General features: G+C 41.9%; 1 protein-coding gene across 1 annotated transcript in view; it reads right to left on the bottom strand.

The window, feature by feature from the left end:
• Nucleotides 1–17,210, bottom strand: part of ldb2a (LIM domain binding 2a) — a gene marked incomplete at its 5' end in the record, with an annotated part of 77,575 nt that overhangs the window by 21,094 nt on the left and 39,271 nt on the right. Inside the window, one exon of the mRNA XM_079269344.1 lies at nt 10,080–10,252. Within this exon, the coding sequence (XP_079125470.1) occupies nt 10,080–10,252 (173 nt within the window). The remainder of the gene's footprint in view (nt 1–10,079; nt 10,253–17,210) is intronic.

Below are 17,210 nucleotides of genomic sequence, written 5' to 3'. Positions count from 1 at the left end.
GATATCTCTTCCAGTAATCTGTAACCGGCTGGCAGGAGGCCGTCAGCTGGTTTCAGAAGCAAAACAACAACAAAATAAAAAAATCTGTGTTTATTGGCCAGGCGTGATTTTAGATTTTTCACTGGAACACTGGAAGAGTTTAGTCGCCGTTTTTTGAATTTGTTCAAGGACTTTGTAGCACGGAGCGAGCTATTATGCTCCCAATATTTACTGCGCTCGCTTCCCTCATTCAGAGCATCTGTCCTTGGGCCTCTCAACCATCCAGCTATTTCTAAAATGTGAAAATAAATGTAATCTGGAGAGGGGTGTGTTTACACCAGAGACAAAAGAACTTCAGGTCAGAGAGAGTCGCCAATTAGGAGGAGCGAGAGAGAGAGCGAGAGAGAGAGAGCGAGAGAGAGAGAGATGAGAAAGAAAAAAAAACATTTTTTCGCCCCTTTAGCTGAATTCAGCGCTTGCCGGGGCCCTTGTGCTTCTCCCATTTTTCGTTGCTGTGACAACGAGGGAGAGCGAGGAGAGAGAAGGGGAAAAAAAAAATCAGCTGATTAGTTGGCATGGCAACGGCAAAGATGTAATCCCACCAGACAAACTCTAATCAATGCCCCCAGCGCAGATGGTCTCCTGAGGATCAGCAAGAAAGAGGCTAGCGGCCATATTGCCCCCCCCCTCCACATCCCCACCACCACCAGGTCCCCCCCCCCCCCCCAGCTTCATACCTTGCTGGTCACGTGCTACACCACTAAGTCAAACACACACACACAAAAAAAAAAGTATAAATAGAAGCTTGACTGCCCCAAAACGGAAAAAAACAAAATACATATCTGCTTCTCTTGACTGTAAAATGTGGAAACTGTATTATGTTCACACTCTTCTTGCAATGGTGCGTTTCCAGATTTGTTGGACTGACTGAGATTTACGATAAAGTCCATATAGAGAGAGCTTTGCTCCTCAATGTGACACCAGCTGTTAGAAATAAACTCATTAGAACAAATGGAATGACAGAAACTTTTGAAAGACAGTAACTGTTATCACTATTTCATTATACAGCTTATATCAATACCTAATAATGGTTTTCTTCATTTCAATATATCATATGCAGTATATTTTTTTAGAGCATTGTATTATTACTGTATAGTACGTCTATACTGCACATATATATAACATCATATATTTGAATACATTATTTTTTAAATATATATATATATATATATATATATATATTAGAGAGTTGCATAACTGGATTTGCACGATGTATTTCTATAGTCTAATGCTGCGTTCACACCGGTCGCGTTGATTTTTTGACGCACTGCAAAAAAGCGTCCAACGCACTGCAAAAAAGCGTCCAACGCGCCGCCGGTCGTGTTCACACCGGTCGCCGCAAAATCTCGTAGCGCCGGAGAGGGGGCGTGGTTTATCGTCCTGGAAGCCTCGATCTGGCCGCCATTGTTTTCCGCCGTCAACCATGACAGGAATAAGGACAATTGCTGCTTTGTACGTGTTGTGGAAGTCCCTCAAACATCGGAATGCCAAACGCCGTCATGTCTGTTCAGAGGAGCTCCGTGGATTGTATCGAGCTGTATTCACTGTGTCTAGCAAGCCACCGGTCGCTGTTTACTACAGCTGTAGGAACACAAAATAAACTGATTTGGCTGTGATTCAACGGCAATAAACCGACAAAAAGGGACTCCGAAATAACTACGTAATGATGCCGATTTGTACTTGTCTTCTCCGACAAAAAGGGACTCCGAAATAACTACGTAATGATACCGATTTGTAGGTTACTGGTCTTCTCAATGGAGCTCTGATGGATCGGTGCTAGGCTATGCTAACATCGTAGCAGCTCCACCAGCACTCAATAACGTCACGTAGACGTAAATACGGCAGCGTCTATTTATTGTTTGTACCGTATGGTTTACACACACACACATGCATACACATAGTTTGGTCCGGTCTCTATTGATATGAGGTATCGTAGAGCTCTGGGTGAACACAGACGGCGACAGGATTTATTTCCTGATTCAACAACGGCAGGAAGCCAGTGACGACAGGGGGAGCAACTCAACGCTGATAGGCTATCGCGCCACAGCGTCACGCGATTATGTCGCTGAAGTTGAAAAATTTCAACTCGCGCGTTGGCGATTTTGCGGCGTCCAACGCGTCCACCGCACTGCAATAACGCGTCCAACGTGCAGCGCCATCGCAAAATCGCGGCGCGCCAGTCTCATCGCGTCTGTGCATAGACTTTGTATGTAATCTCGACGCGCGTCAAAAAATCAACGCGACCGGTGTGAACGCACCATAAGGCAGTCATTCCCAAAGACAGCTAGAAGAGACTTTATTTGGGTTGCCAAAGTCCATAATGTATAGTTCTATATTTATATCTGCAGTACACCTTGTGTGTGCCACACGAGGGAGCCTGAATGTTCGTGTTGTTCTGATAACTGTAGCCTATTTAATCTAATATGAAAGGCTGGCATACTTTGTTTGTTTTACTGATGAGAGGAAACAAATAATGGATTGTTGACTCCGTCTAAATGCATGTATTATATCTCTCCAAAAAGACTGGTTTACCAAGTCAACATCATTTACGGTTCTTCTTAATGCAGACATGCAGCCTTTTGGAAATCAACACTTCCGTTCACTGACTGACACAATTGAATGCTGGTCTTCCGTGCACACATCTGGGATCTGTGCGGATAATGTGCTTGTCTGAGCGATAAGTGTGGATTAGACTAAAGCAATGTTTAAAAATAATCCTTGGTGTTTAATGGACACTGAAAATGGTCTTTATCTTATTTTATTATTTTTTTTTTTATTTAGTCTGATTCTAACAGCAGGTTGTCCAACAGCTGTCTTCAGAGTTCAGAGTGAAAGGAAGGATGCAACACGACTTGTAACATCCCCAAAATATAAAACAATACCTTCCAAAGAAGTGCAAACCATTGCTGTCAAGTGAAAACCATGTATCTCCACATTTGACTGGAAGAAAAGCCTTAAAATCACATTCATTAATCATTTTGCAAAAGAAAGTACACCGAGGATTAAAAACAAGAAATAGTATTTGTGTATTCTAAACATATATATGCATAGTATTGAAGTTCTGACTCCAACATGATCAACACTTAACCCCCCGGGTTTCTCATCCTGTGCTGAATTATGAGAAGGGATGTTATAATGAATCCACTCGTACTCAAATTGCTGTTGAGAGGTGAAAAAAGTGACTTTGGTGTTTTTCTTTTCCTTCTTTGAACTGCAATGCATCATGGTCATTCTGTGTGTGGATGAGTTTTCATGCCCGTTGGGAAACCTATTAAAAGAACAAATACTTTGGCATTTTTGAGGAAGTAAGTACTTCTTTACATCATTCCTGAAAGTGTATTTTTTGTAGACGTATGGTATTTAGCCACCAGCGGTGGAATTATGTCCGGCAGTGAGCCACTGTCTTGTGATGCTTTCAGGTGCCGTAGCCTACAGTGAAACAACGCTGCACTATTGATTTGTTTTTCCATAGAGCCAACTGGGTCTTTAGCATTGCCTCTTATTTCCCTCCACAAGCTCTCTGCTTCTCTGTAACGATAAATTAATTGGAAAACCAGCTGTATCAAAACCAAAATAAGAATCACCTTAATCTCATGGTCCAATAAATGTGCAGGAAGTTGTCTTAATGGAACTGCAGCAGACACGCATTCACCACCAATGCAGACGCCGGTGTGGAGTCCATCACACACAGCCATCTATTTCTACATACTGAGAGAGGATTGGTTAAATATCAAATATTCCTCACCGTGGCCCCTTTTTTCTTTTTTGCTAAATAGTTTTCCATGATGAAAACTAAAAAGGAGGAAAATCTTCTTGAATTAAAAAGTGGTCCATTAAAAAGGTAGAGCCCCTCACAGAGAGTCCCCATTGATTGAAGAGCAGGGTCATAAATCTTCCACACAACGGGTTCAGGGGATCTCCGGCTCAAAAGAGCGAGAAAAGAATAACAGCGACGTCCTGCTGCTGAGGCACGATTCAATACCGTACCCGAACACGACAATCAATTGACAACACAGGGGCTGCAGGTCATTCAATTGATTATTATGAGCACTCATGACTGCTTCTGATGAATATAAATAGGGTCAAAGTTGACGAAATGTGCTCAATTATAACAACTGGCTGCTGACAGGCTTTATTATCCTGCACATTAACACCACCTTCTGTATGAGTAAGACTATAGAGTTAAAGATTAGAGCATTAAATGTTATTTATAGGTAATGCACATTCAATCAAAGTGTGTTGCTGTGAATGCGTTGAGTTCACAGCTCATAAGATAAATCGATGAGTCACCAGATTATCACCAGAATGTCAATCAGAAACAATTTTGATTCACATCTACTTTGCTATTTAAGGAATATTCACTGGTTTCAGCTTCTCACATATGAATATTTACGGATTTTCTTCGATTTCTATGATGTCAACTGAATATCTTTGGGTTTTGGACTGTTGGTCGGATAAAACAACAATGTGATGATGTCAACTTGGGCTCTGGGAACCTGAATCTGACATTTTATAGACCAAACGATTGATCAGTCAATAGATGATGAAATAAATTGATTGTTCCCTCAACATGACATGTGATTATGTACAGCAGAACATATTTTAAACTTAGGGATCGTATATAATTGTACTTTCCCAGTGGTCTTGCTATCAACATGCATGCTACATGCAGAAATTTAAGTATTGTTGGTTTGATTGCAGCATTTATTGCAAGTCCTCAGGTCTCTCTCTCTCCCAATGTTTCTTTAATGTCCCTACTGTCTTCTGTCAACAGAGGTTAAAATATCAAAAAATCTAAAACTAATCTCGAACAAAATAGCATATTATGTCACTGTCAGACAAAAGAAATCAAATTAAAAAAGTGGTGGATTCCGGCACACGGTCGTTACAAACTGTACTGAAAAAGCAGCTTCCTAATGATCATAGACATTCACCAGGAACACAACAAACTAATCCAGATATCAATCCTGATGCAAACAGAATACATACATCAAGATCAATTCACGTCAGAATAAAAACCCGAGATGATAAAAAAACAGGTACAAGGCAACAAAAATGTACTTAAATAAATGATTAAATAAAGGAAGCAGAGTGGAGAGTGTTAGTCTGTTTAACGACTAGATCTTTTATCATAACACTGGTGATAGAAGTATGAGTAAAATGAAGCAAACTGTACCTAAAGATACAGGTGGTCATGTTAACTCTCTTCAGTCAGTCAACTCTTACATCTGGTCCTATTTATATTCAACACAGGAAATCATAAATGCTGTACATCTCATAATAATCCAATTAATAACCTTCACTGTCATGTTAAGGTGCAGTATTGAGTCTCCTGCTTCTATAATATTTACGTACCTTACAATTAGGACTTACTCATATTTTAAAAAGTACTATAACTGAGTAGATTACTGCTAAATATAATTTAGCATCTACATTTATAGCAAAAGTATGGCAGGGTGACAATTCAAACATTCCTGGAATACTATACTACAATCCAAGCAAAGCTCTTAAACACACGCGCGCACACACACACACACACACACACACACACACACACACACACACACACACACACACACACTTGTCAATTTCTCCACTCAGGGAATTACATTTATTTGAGCGGAGATCACCATGTCACGAACTCCCCTTTTGCTCTTTGCTCGCCTCCCAGCGTGAAGAAACCCCCAACTGGGCACCGGTAACAAGGGCCGTGCCCTCCGAGCTAACACACACTGGCCAGGGAGAGCAAAGCCTGCTGGGTAGTGAACAGAGGCGCTGGGATGCCAGGGGCCGCTGGGAGGTTGGGGGCTTTTGGTCAAATTGGCACCCTGTGTCAACTTGTCAACACCTCGCCGCCCAGAGAAACCCGCACAGATTGTCCACCAACACCCGGGAAGCAGCAGCAGCACCACCCGCTCTTAGCCCGCCGCTAACTCCGCGCATTCGTTAGTGTGCAGCATCCCGCCAGGTGAGCAGCGACGGGGAGAGAGCGAGACGAAACACGAGACTCTGCTCAGCTCCTTCACTTCATCGCTTTCCAGCCGCAACATTGACTCGTCAACTATTTCTTACACCATTTATATCTCACATATATTCATTTTTTAATGAGTTGTTTCAATTATTTGGTTTTCTTTCATTATATAGGCTACACCAATTTTTTTATATATTTAGAAGAAAAAACCTGCAGAAAATGCTTTGTGCATAAGTCAGTCAGGAGGAGAACCACAAGCAAAGACAGGCTCCTGTATTAGAATGTTTTGGAAGACATTTACAGTAACCGCTAACCTATTATCTTTCCAATTTCACCCAAACAGAGATCATGAGAAACCAACACCAGATTAAAAACCCTGTTAAATATGCAGTTAGGCTGCAGCTCAGATTGCATCTTTGCTGTATGTTTGCTGAAAGGATCACAATGGCAATTAGTCTTCATTCACACTGTATTGTTTTACCCTTGACCTCTATGTCGCTGGGTGTGATTTGATGTTCTTCTTCTCTTCATGTCAAATAAAGTAAAGTACGATCATCTCTCTACTGGTGTTTCTCTCCCTGTATGACGTCTTTGTAGCTTCTCAGCAATTAACTTGGTGACTACAGTGTTGTTATCACTGAGAAATGACGGTTAAAATTACAAAACGTTTAAAATTACAATAAATAAAGACAACAATTATAATACACCAGAGGTACTTCTCAAATATGGCCATGTCAATAAAACCTAATCAGAATTTGAAATTTTGAGAGAGAAAGACAGATAGAGAGAGACAGAGACAGATAGAGAGAGACAGGTAGAGAGAGAGAGAGAGTGAGGGAGAGAGAGAGAGAGAGAGAATAGCAAAGAAAGAGACAGATACAGGTAGAGAGAGAGAGAGAGAGAGAGTGAGGGAGAGAGAGAGAATAGCAAAGAAAGAGACAGATACAGGCAGAGAGAGAGCGAGAGCGAGAGAGAGAGAGAGAGAGAGAGAGAGTGTGTGGGAGAGCAAGAGAGCGGGTTGGGAGCTGGGGATGATTTCTCTAGGGATGAAGGATGTGAGTGTGTGTGTGCATGTGGTGTGTGTGTTGAGGGTGTGTGGGGGGGGGAGAAGAGCGAGAGAGGGGATGAGAGAGCGGTGGAGTAGTGAGAGCGAGGAGAGAATGAGCGAGCGAGTCAGGCTGGGGGATGAGAGAGAGGAGGAGGAGGAGGAGTGCGGGGGAGATGTGGTGGTGGTGGTGGAGGAGGATGGTGGGAGGAAGGGGGGAGGAATGGTGGTGGTGGTGGTGGTGGGTGAGGAAAGCAAGGCGAGGCAGAGCTGATTGAGATTCGGGCCTCCAGAGCTGCAGGCTCGCTGCTGCTGCTGCTGCTGCTGGGAGCTCAGGGAGAACACGCTCAGTTATTGGAATTCTTTTTTCTAATGAATTAATTCTTCTCATCCAATTTGGGTGAAGATGAAAAGAGAGCAGCGCTGCGAGCATCAAATTTAGCTTTTTGTTGACCGGGCCTGGGCCTCTCTGTTTCTGTTCTGTGCGGTTAATATCGGACACTTGTAATATATTATGTTGCTTTTCTTTTGGGAAGCCTTGTTTACAAAAACCAAACAACAGCAACCTAAAAAGATATTTCCTGTGCATGTTATTGGGGATGTTTCATAACCATTTATTGATATGATAAGACAAAGACCCCCCCCCCCCCCCCGACAGACACACAGAACCACCACATGAATACAAAACCATCCCCCCTCCAGATTTACCAAAAAACTGATACGATTAACCCATTCGACACAAACCCATGTGTGCAGTCATGCATATAAATAAGCATCAACATGCACTGGTACTGAGGTAAACACCAGCCTCGTCCGAAATGATGGTAACATTTGACTTTGGTGTGTTAAATAAAGGCCCTCCACGACACAAATCCAAAACGTTTTCCTGAGTAAACTATTTCTTCTTCAGAATCCAAATCACAATGTGAAGTGTTACGATGTTTCTTGATTGTGTCGGAGTTGTGCTTTAAAAAACAGGTCGATAGATGTAGGGTGTTGGTTTATACGAAATATGTTTTTAAGTCTCCAAACTCTTCGTGCAGACCTTGTCAAAATGACCATTAATTATTAAAGTAGTGTAAAGTAAAACCACCGATTTCATCTTGGTTAAAAAACAAGACTGGAAAAGGCAAATCGCTACTTTAGTGTCAATAACAATTACAACCAATACAAAGAAATCCTTGCATCAAGTTCATTTGTCTTAAAAACTCGTAAAATAATCTAATTTCTTTTCAGAAAATAAGATTTTAGAGCTCAATAAATGACAACATTACTTACACACACACTTACACAAACACACAAACGTGAGTGCATACTGTCAAGTCCTTACAAACAAGAGCGCGTATCGCTGTTTAAAGTCAGAACCATCCGGTCTGGTGCTGCGGCTCAGGGTTCATGGTACAGGGACCATGGAATCCCTTTGGCTCTGCTGCTCGGAGCTGACAAGGTATCTGGCCTCAGATTAATTTCGACAGTCAGCAGAAGAACACTAAGAGTCAGCTGGCCATCTGGATCAGACTGTGGTGAATCAGATATTCACTCCGGCTCACCAGGGGATTATCCCCCCCCCCCCCCCCCAAAGACAGAAGCAGATGAGCTCAGCCTTCGTGCCTTCACAAGACCTCGGTGTCAGGTTTGGATTATCTCACCTGTGCAATTTGTGTTTCGCCAGCTTCAATCTGTGAAAGCGCACTCCTCAAAGATCTTATTCAAGTCGCCTTAGCTTTGCCTTTCGGGGTTCCTGAGGGCTTAAGAATCTGCCGACATCTTTAACTTGAGGAGTGCCAGTGGATTTTCGGGGTCTGGTGGAAAGGCCGAAATGCTGATAAGCAAAGAGGGTAAATATGACGACGCGTGACATTTTCTCTCCAGTAAATCTAAGCCCTGATTGGTGCAGATACTTGGTCATAGGAAAATACAGGCAGGGTGCATTTTTCAGCCGAGATATTTTAATGCTACAATTCAGCAGTAACAGTCAATGTGAATGCAGTTTATCTTGAAGGATTGCTTCACATTTTCTTAAGTCTGCCCTGAAACAATCATCATGTTGCTGTAATCATCCCCATTATTTGGAAAGTGGAAAATAACTTCTGTTGTGATGAACTCTATAGACTGGGGGCAGATATAGTTGATTATATAATAAAGTACATATAATTGACTAAGTTGTATTTCGTGTTAAATTACTCTTTAACAGCGGTGGAATGTAAATAAGTACATTTACTAAAGTACTGTACTTACATTTTTGAAGTACTGTAATTAAGTATTTCATTTTTACGCTACTTTTTTCTTCTACTTCACTACATTTCAGAGGGAAATATTGTACTTTTTACTCCACTACATGTATTGGATAACTTTAGCTCATTTGCATATTTAGATTGTGAATACAAAATATAAATCAACGAATAAATGATGATGTATTATAACAGGTTAAGACAACAGCATGTAAATAATTTAAATTAGCCCCACATTTACCAGCTGCATCATTAGAGTGATATACATATTAATGCATCGCTTAATTATAATCCAATATTATAGTAAACAAATATTCTTCAATGGAGCATTCGACATAATGAGTACTTTTACTTTTGGTAGTTTGAATACATTTTGATGCTGTTGCTTTTGTACTTTTATTTGAGAAACATTCTGATTGTATCAGAGTATTTTTACAGTGTAGTATTGCTACTTTTACTTAAGTTACAGGTCTGAATACTTCTTCCACCACTGCTCGTTAAATTGCTCTCAAGAAATCAGGGATTACATCGAAAAGGTTTACAAACTTAGCAGATAATATATCATTTTATAACTCGTGCAACAAATAAAAGAAAGACCTTTCGATATTTGACAGTGAGGCCACCAGCTACGACTTGAAAAACACTCGAACAAAATGAAACCTGGAGCAAAAAAAAAGAATCAAAGGGGTGCAAATGTGTTTGATCTCTAACCAGTTAAACACCTCGCTCGGTCCATTATCATAGCTTGTGATCAATTATTCATGGGGAGAGAAGCTCGGGGGTCAGGTGTTACCTTTGTAAACATTGGCTTCCCGTGCTGGGTGACCATGGTGCACTGATCACAGTCCAGGGTGATGCAGGAGTTGTGGAGGGACTCCTTGGAGTGTTTGAGGATATAGTGGAGCTCGGTGACCCCCCCCTCGAACACCGTGCTGAAGTAACGGGGGATCAACGTCCGGCCAATCGCTGCGAGGAGACAAAAGAGAGCAATGAGATGAAGGAGAGACGACAGTGGGCCACTGACACAGTATCAACAGACTAATGACGCTACTACTCGTATTGGGCCGATAACTACTACTTCTACTACTCCTACAGTAGTTACGGTGCATTTTTAGGGCTTCTACTGTAACTACTGATTTCTAAAACAGAGAAATGGATCAGCGTTGTTGCACTCCCGGTTCCCTCGTCTAAAAGTAAATCCAAAATACCAAAAGTGATGTTTGTTCATGTGCGAGGGAAATTATAAACTGCTTCATAAGGACATCTGCTGTAGATTCATTCATCAAGATGAATATTTTATTGGCTGTCAAAAGCTCCTTGGAGGCAGAAACCGATCACATGTTCAAATGAATGAAATTATTAAATATTTGACAACAAATATGTTCTGCTCTTCCTATTAGACCCTTTTTTCTATCATACAAAATCATTCAAAGAACACAGGAAGGACTGTTGAGTCTGCTGTCTATTGATTTGACTTTAACCTCCGTGCTCATTACAGCGGGTTGCTCGTAATACTGCCAATGTTTTTCAGAGCATCCGTTCATTTATATTCATCCCTTATCTCATTAACAGCTGAGAAGCCTTCTAATGGGACTGAACAATAAGTACATAACAATAGGCGCAAATCATTTTGAGCAGCGCTGTAGTCATCATAAGAAATCTGAATGAACTCACAGATATGCTATCGAGCAGCAGCCGCCCTGCTGATTGTGGTCAATTTATGAATCGAGATGTTCCAATGCAACAGGCAAGCTAGGGATTCACAGAAACTATTGGAAACCTTTCGAACACTGGGCAGCCTTCAGGAAACCTGTTCCCCCTCAGAAAACAAATGCCCAAATCCTTTATCCCGAGTCTGATTTCACACTGAAACAAGTCGAATAAATCTCAGTGCAGTGAGGTAAATCAAACTCCATCCAACACATCTGAAGATTAAAGCTTTTCCTGCAACAACTGACTATGTCATGAATTTGGGCATCTCGAACCGCGTCTTCCAACACGTGACACATCATATAACATAACTCTCACTTTTGAATATTCCTCACATGAGTGAGACTGCACAGGAAAGTATTTCCAGAATATTTTTCAGAATGATGCGATTCCATGACCAAGTTTAGTGTTAAACTGAATTATTAAGACGGACGACTTGTGCGGCGCAAACTTTTTTTTGCAGGAGCCTAAAGAGACAATGAACAGGCTGCATGATGAAGACTAGAGGAGGAGCCAGGGAGGGTGAAAGTGTCTTCAGCGTTTCATAGCCCTCAGGCTTCGTCTGGTTTCTATCTCCTCTGTGTTAGCAGGCTTCAAGGAGAAGAATGGATGATACACAGAGAGCGAGAGAGGGAGAGGCTTACATTTCCCATCGCATTATGGATGCACTGCGATGGCATCCAAGATACATATTCTTGAATAGTTGAATGTATTTTATAGTATGAAATCATGTCCTCAAAGGCCTTTCCTTTTTAGCTTTTATCTTTCGATTATGAAAACATAGCCCACTGTTTTCACACAGGAGCTTCCTCAGCAAGGGTTTCAAACCAACACCGTTGCACCTACACTTCAGCTTTGCAGCTTGGGGCTTCTTTTGTCTCAGAGCTTCTCTGTCTCTGCAATGTCAATGAAGCTGATATCCTAGTACACGCCTTCTATCCACCAGACCAAAGTGCAGGAAGTCCAACTCTTTGTATATTAGAGCTCCTTCTATCATCAGAGTTGTATAATGTTGACATATATCAACTTATTTAAACTTAGTATCAACAATGAAACCAATCTCCATGATCAAAAATTCTCCATTTTATAAACCTCAAAAGGGTATTGTAGTCTATCTAAAGAAAAGTAAAGCTGCAACTGATGATTATTTGTCAATTAATCTGTAAATTATTTGATCGATTAATCATTTAGATTTTTGAAAAAAAGGGAAAAAAGGGAAAACTCTCGTCAGTTTTCAAGGTGAGGTCTGCAAATGTCTTGTTTTTTCCAATGTCTTCTCCATAACACTCTCAAACAAACACAAATAATTAAATTGCTCTTATAGAAGATTAAAAAACAAGCAAATATTCACATTTGAGAAGCTGGAACAACTGCCTGTCAGCATGTTTGCTGAAAACATGAATGAAAATAATGACAATTATAATTTACTTCCAATAAATATAATAACTGATTATCGTCTAATTGTTTCAGCTCTAAAAAATGTCTGATTATAGTCAATACTTCATTACATGACAAGTTAAGACGGATATTTTTGCAGCGTAGGCGGAGCTTTATTTCGGTGGAAACAATAACGAGAGGTGAAAAGTGAAAAATGAGATGTTGATGCACGAGGTTTACTCTGAATACAAAGCAAGACAGTCTTCAATGCACAACTTAATATGTAAAGCAGAGATTCTGCACAGCACCAACAGAGAGCAGCTGCGCCAAACAGCTTTCACTTCAGACAAAAAATGACTCACTGCAGAGCTCAATATTGCCGTTTGTTACTTGTTGAGCAGCTGTGCGCGGTCCATCTGCAGGTCGGCCCGTAGGGTCTCCAACCCCCCACACCTTACCAGCACACTCCTCCTTTTCTTTTTCTAGCCTTTATTTTTCAAGCTATAGGGTTCCTGCTGAACACAGATACTCATTTTCAGCACCGCCTTGCTTCACACGGCTGCACGCGTGAGAGCTGCAGTCCAACCGCAGGCTTCATCCAAACATCCCTGGGCAGTTCCACTTGAGCAACTCGACTTGCTCAAGGGCAGGGACTGTAGTTCCTGAAGGGCAAAGTGCTTCTCATTCACTCACATGCATGGATCTCAACCAGCGACAGTTTGGTTGAGAACAACATGATCCACCAGAAGTGTGCTGCTACATTTCAGTCCAGCTAATTTAAGCCGAGTTTAACTTTTTTGCAAGACAAACCTGCATTTTGTTTTGTTTTTTTGCTTCAGCAGTGGCATCCCACCGCAAGGCAAGTTTATTTGTATCGCACATTTCAACAACAAGGTAATTCAAAGTGCTTCACATGAAACCATTAAAAGCATAAAGGCAAAAGTAAAGGAGATTTAAAACATACATTGAAACGATAATCGATGTCTCCCTGAGACATTACGCTGCACGCGATCAACCACACACTGCCACAATTCTGCACCGCATCATCAGAATGGCCTCATTGAAATGAATGAGGCGGCTGCATTGTTTTTGACCAGGGTTAATGTCGGTCTGAACACCAACCAGGTTGTATTTGTACCTATGGAAGGATTGTGGAGTAGATTGGCTAATTTGAACAAATGACCATGGCTTGACCAAACCTACAGAAAACGAAAAGAGACCGAACATAAACATCGGATATTATAGGGTCACTGTGTCTTGTATGAAAAAAACCTTATTGTAACAATATCCATTGCTATATAATGAAATCAGCTCAAATGAACACATTTGAATCGGGAGTCAATGAAAAGCTACTTCAGCTCATCTGATGAGCTGTACGGGTATGTCAGCTAAAGAAAAAAAGGCAGAAAAACCCTCCTAAAGACACCATGTCGATTATTTAGTTTTCTTTTGTTTTGTTATTCTGCATCGTTGGTTCAACTTGAAATCAACCCTCTAATCCCACTAAGTGTCAGTGACCCAGTCTACCCACGAGCTACGCCAGAATATTAAATAACAGCAAAAACAAAACAAGCATAAACCCCGACGTTGGGATTACGAAGGCGAGCACTTTGGGATTTCCTTTAGCCCCCCGTTTCAACGCCTGGTGGAACAAGTCTGTCTGTTCCTCTACATTTTGCTGCCCGTCAAATCTCCATCATTAGAACACTGCTGGGAGAAAAAAATGTAATAATAATCGGGACAGCCATATTATCCAGCAGCACATGGCCTCTGATTTCAAGCAGAAATAATCCATTTTAGAGTCAACACTCTGTTGGTGAGAATTATGCTCTCTCTCCCCTTCCCCCAGGGTGGGTGGTCAGGAGGAGGTGTGTGTGTGTGGGGGGGGGGGGGGGGGGTGAAGCCTGGGAATAAAACTTAATTTAGAAGTGAAATGTCCCCAAAGACCTGGTCAAACCTGGATGGTAGAGTCTCAATTGAGAGAGAGAGAGAGAGAGAAAGAGAGGGAGATGAGGATGATGTTGGCAGTTGGGTGAGGGTGTGGGGGATGTGGAGGGGGAGACAACAGGGGGACGGTGTGGGGAGGGTGTACCCGTGACTGGCATGTTTTTCAAATTCGATAAAGTCAGGCATGACTAAATAACACATAAAATGTTTGGCATCGTGAGCAGTGGCTGAGGGAGGGAGGGAGGGAGGGAGGGGGAGGAGGAGTGAGCTGCAGGGTCCGCTCGGCGTGGATGACTGTGTAAATGATGCTCTCTCTCTCTCACTCTCTCTTCTGTATCTCACTCCCTCCTTCGCTCAGTCTCCACCACGGTTGAAAAACAAAGTACGTCTAGGAGCGGCGTTGACTGCTAATGCGGAGGAGCTCTGAGGAGACGAGGGGGAGCAAGGGAGGGTAGAGGGGAGGAGGAGGTGGTGTGTGTGGTGGTGGTGGTGGGGGGGTGTAGAGGGATGGGGAAAAAAAAGAGCGAGGGATGAAAGAGAAGAAACTGGGAGGGAAGATGAAAAAATAAGGGCTTGTCAATGAGGGAGAGAAGACTCACTGTGGAGTAATGGGGGAGATAGAGAGGGAGGGAGAGAGAGGGAGGGAGACAGGGGGAAAGGGGGGGTGCTCAGGTGAAACGCAGATCTGCCTCTTGCCCACCTCGCCAAGCCATGCAGGAGTTTTGGTTGCGTCTTCTCAACCAAAACTGTCCTAATAAAACCCAGTGTGCGTAGCCCAGGGTGACAGAGTGATAGATAAGCATGTAATGGCAGCCATGCTGGCAGGTTTTGGATCATTTCAAGCACAGTAGTGGTGTGTTTCTCCTCAAATACTTGCTCGGCTCCCTCACTCTGTAGGTACAGCGGCATAGGCCGACACTTTAGCTGAGTTGCTGTAGTTCAGCGGGCCCCATTGTCTCGCTCAAGGGCCCTTTTAAAGGATATTTGACTGTAACTATGTACTTTTCTACGTTCACTCGACAATGTATAAAAGCATAAAAAGCAACATTGTTTGCCAGTTTGTACAACATTGTACAACATTGTTTGTCTTTTGGACTGTTGATTGGTCAAAAACAGTATCATTTGAAGATGTCGTCTTCATGGTGTCGTCTTCACAAATTGCCATATTAATCTTTAATGACAATAACCGTTAGTTGCAGCCCGACAAGGGTCCAAGGTAACGTCTTCAGATTCACAGTTCAAGCGCATTCAAAGATTGTAAATTTAGATTTCTATAAAACAGAAAAAAAGCAGAGACAGAGATGCTGAATGTTTGGATCTTGATAAGTGACTTAAATGATTAATTAATTGATTGCTGGCGAGCCTACTTGTTTTTCCTTTCCCTTCACCTCACCCCACTTCTCTCTCCCTCTGTCTTTCCATCTCTTCTTCTTCTTCTTTTGTTTTTTTCCCTGCACCGTGCTGATTGGCCCGTCTTCAGACGCGGGGCACTCCAGAGATACAGATTAGCTGGCACTTGTTTGGGCGAACACGACAAGCAGCATATGCGTACCCAAACATGCAATTTACAAATAATTAACGTGGTGTTAATTAGTCACATTAATTCATGCCACTTTGTTGGGATTGTTTCCCCCCGTCGGTCCCCAGGACTCCTGCCAGCAACGTCAGCCAGCGAGACGGCGAGAGAGCGGTTCTTCTGCTCCGAAGCGAGAGCAGGGCGTCAGAAGAAAGAAGGGCCGCTGGCTGGTACACACACACACACACAGAGTTGTATGCCTATATGGTTATTATTCATATTCATGCATTCCTTATGCTCACATGTGCACACCCCCATATCAAACCAACAATCACAAGCCGTCCAGATGCACGTGTGTGTTTGTGTTCATGTTGGCGATAAGTGTAGAAAATGCAAAATTCTATGTTGTAGGAATTCACAACAAATCCCATCAAAAGAACTTTTTGGACGTTTGTCTATCTCTCAGTGCTCTGGCTCATACTTCCTACTGATGGCATACAGTATATCTTTAAAAATCAGGCCACACATGTTTAGTTTCCTAAGATACATCAGGCACAGACAATACTACTTGATTTATTTGTTGTTTTGCTCTTTTCACAGGATTTGTTGACAGTAAGAAAAATATATAATACCACAAACTGCAAAAGACTTTAAAAAAAAGAATATATAGAATATATGTATGTGTGTGAATGATTTTATTTGCACTGTGTGTTTATGTATGGAGGGCTTTTGCATGTGAATATATATGTGCTTGTGCATCCTTCTGTGGTTCTCAGTGTGTGTTTGTGTGTGTACGTCCTGTGTGTCTCAGCGTGATTCTGTCTGTGCTTGTCACTGTTTCGTATCGGTGTATAAGTTGACATCCATGGTGCACAGGAGAGCAGAGGAGCTATATGTTGTGAGCTGGCTAAATCTGAGTTGTCCACTCTAACACACACATATATATAGCACATGTACAGTAATGATGCACCTGGGGAGTACAGAGGCAGCTACGGCAACACTATGCACACCCACATACGTGGAGAAAAATAGATGCATGTAAACACACAGCGATGCGCCAGGAAAGTAAACGACCATCACCTCCACCATCCCCCATCAGTAAACAGACCAGCCATTAATATTGTCATAGATTTGAATGCAAGCTTTTGTATTTAAACAGGTAAGCCCTTTGAAATGACTGAATGAATTAAATAGTTTTTTTAATCGTTTGTATATTTATATAACTACGACTAAAAGATGAATATTTAAGCCATCTCTTAACGTTATTTTTACAGTCATGTGACTTGTCCAAGAGCCCTGAAGCAAGGCACTTTATTTCACCAGCTGTAGGTCACTGAGGGCAGACATGAGTTTAATGCAAAATGCCTTAAATGT

This window comes from Melanostigma gelatinosum, assembly GCF_949748355.1.
Source record: "Melanostigma gelatinosum genome assembly, chromosome: 5".
Classification (NCBI taxonomy): Eukaryota; Metazoa; Chordata; class Actinopteri; order Perciformes; family Zoarcidae; genus Melanostigma; species Melanostigma gelatinosum.
Note: the sequence above shows the minus strand (reverse complement) of the source record. Positions and strands in the feature narration are given on the sequence as shown.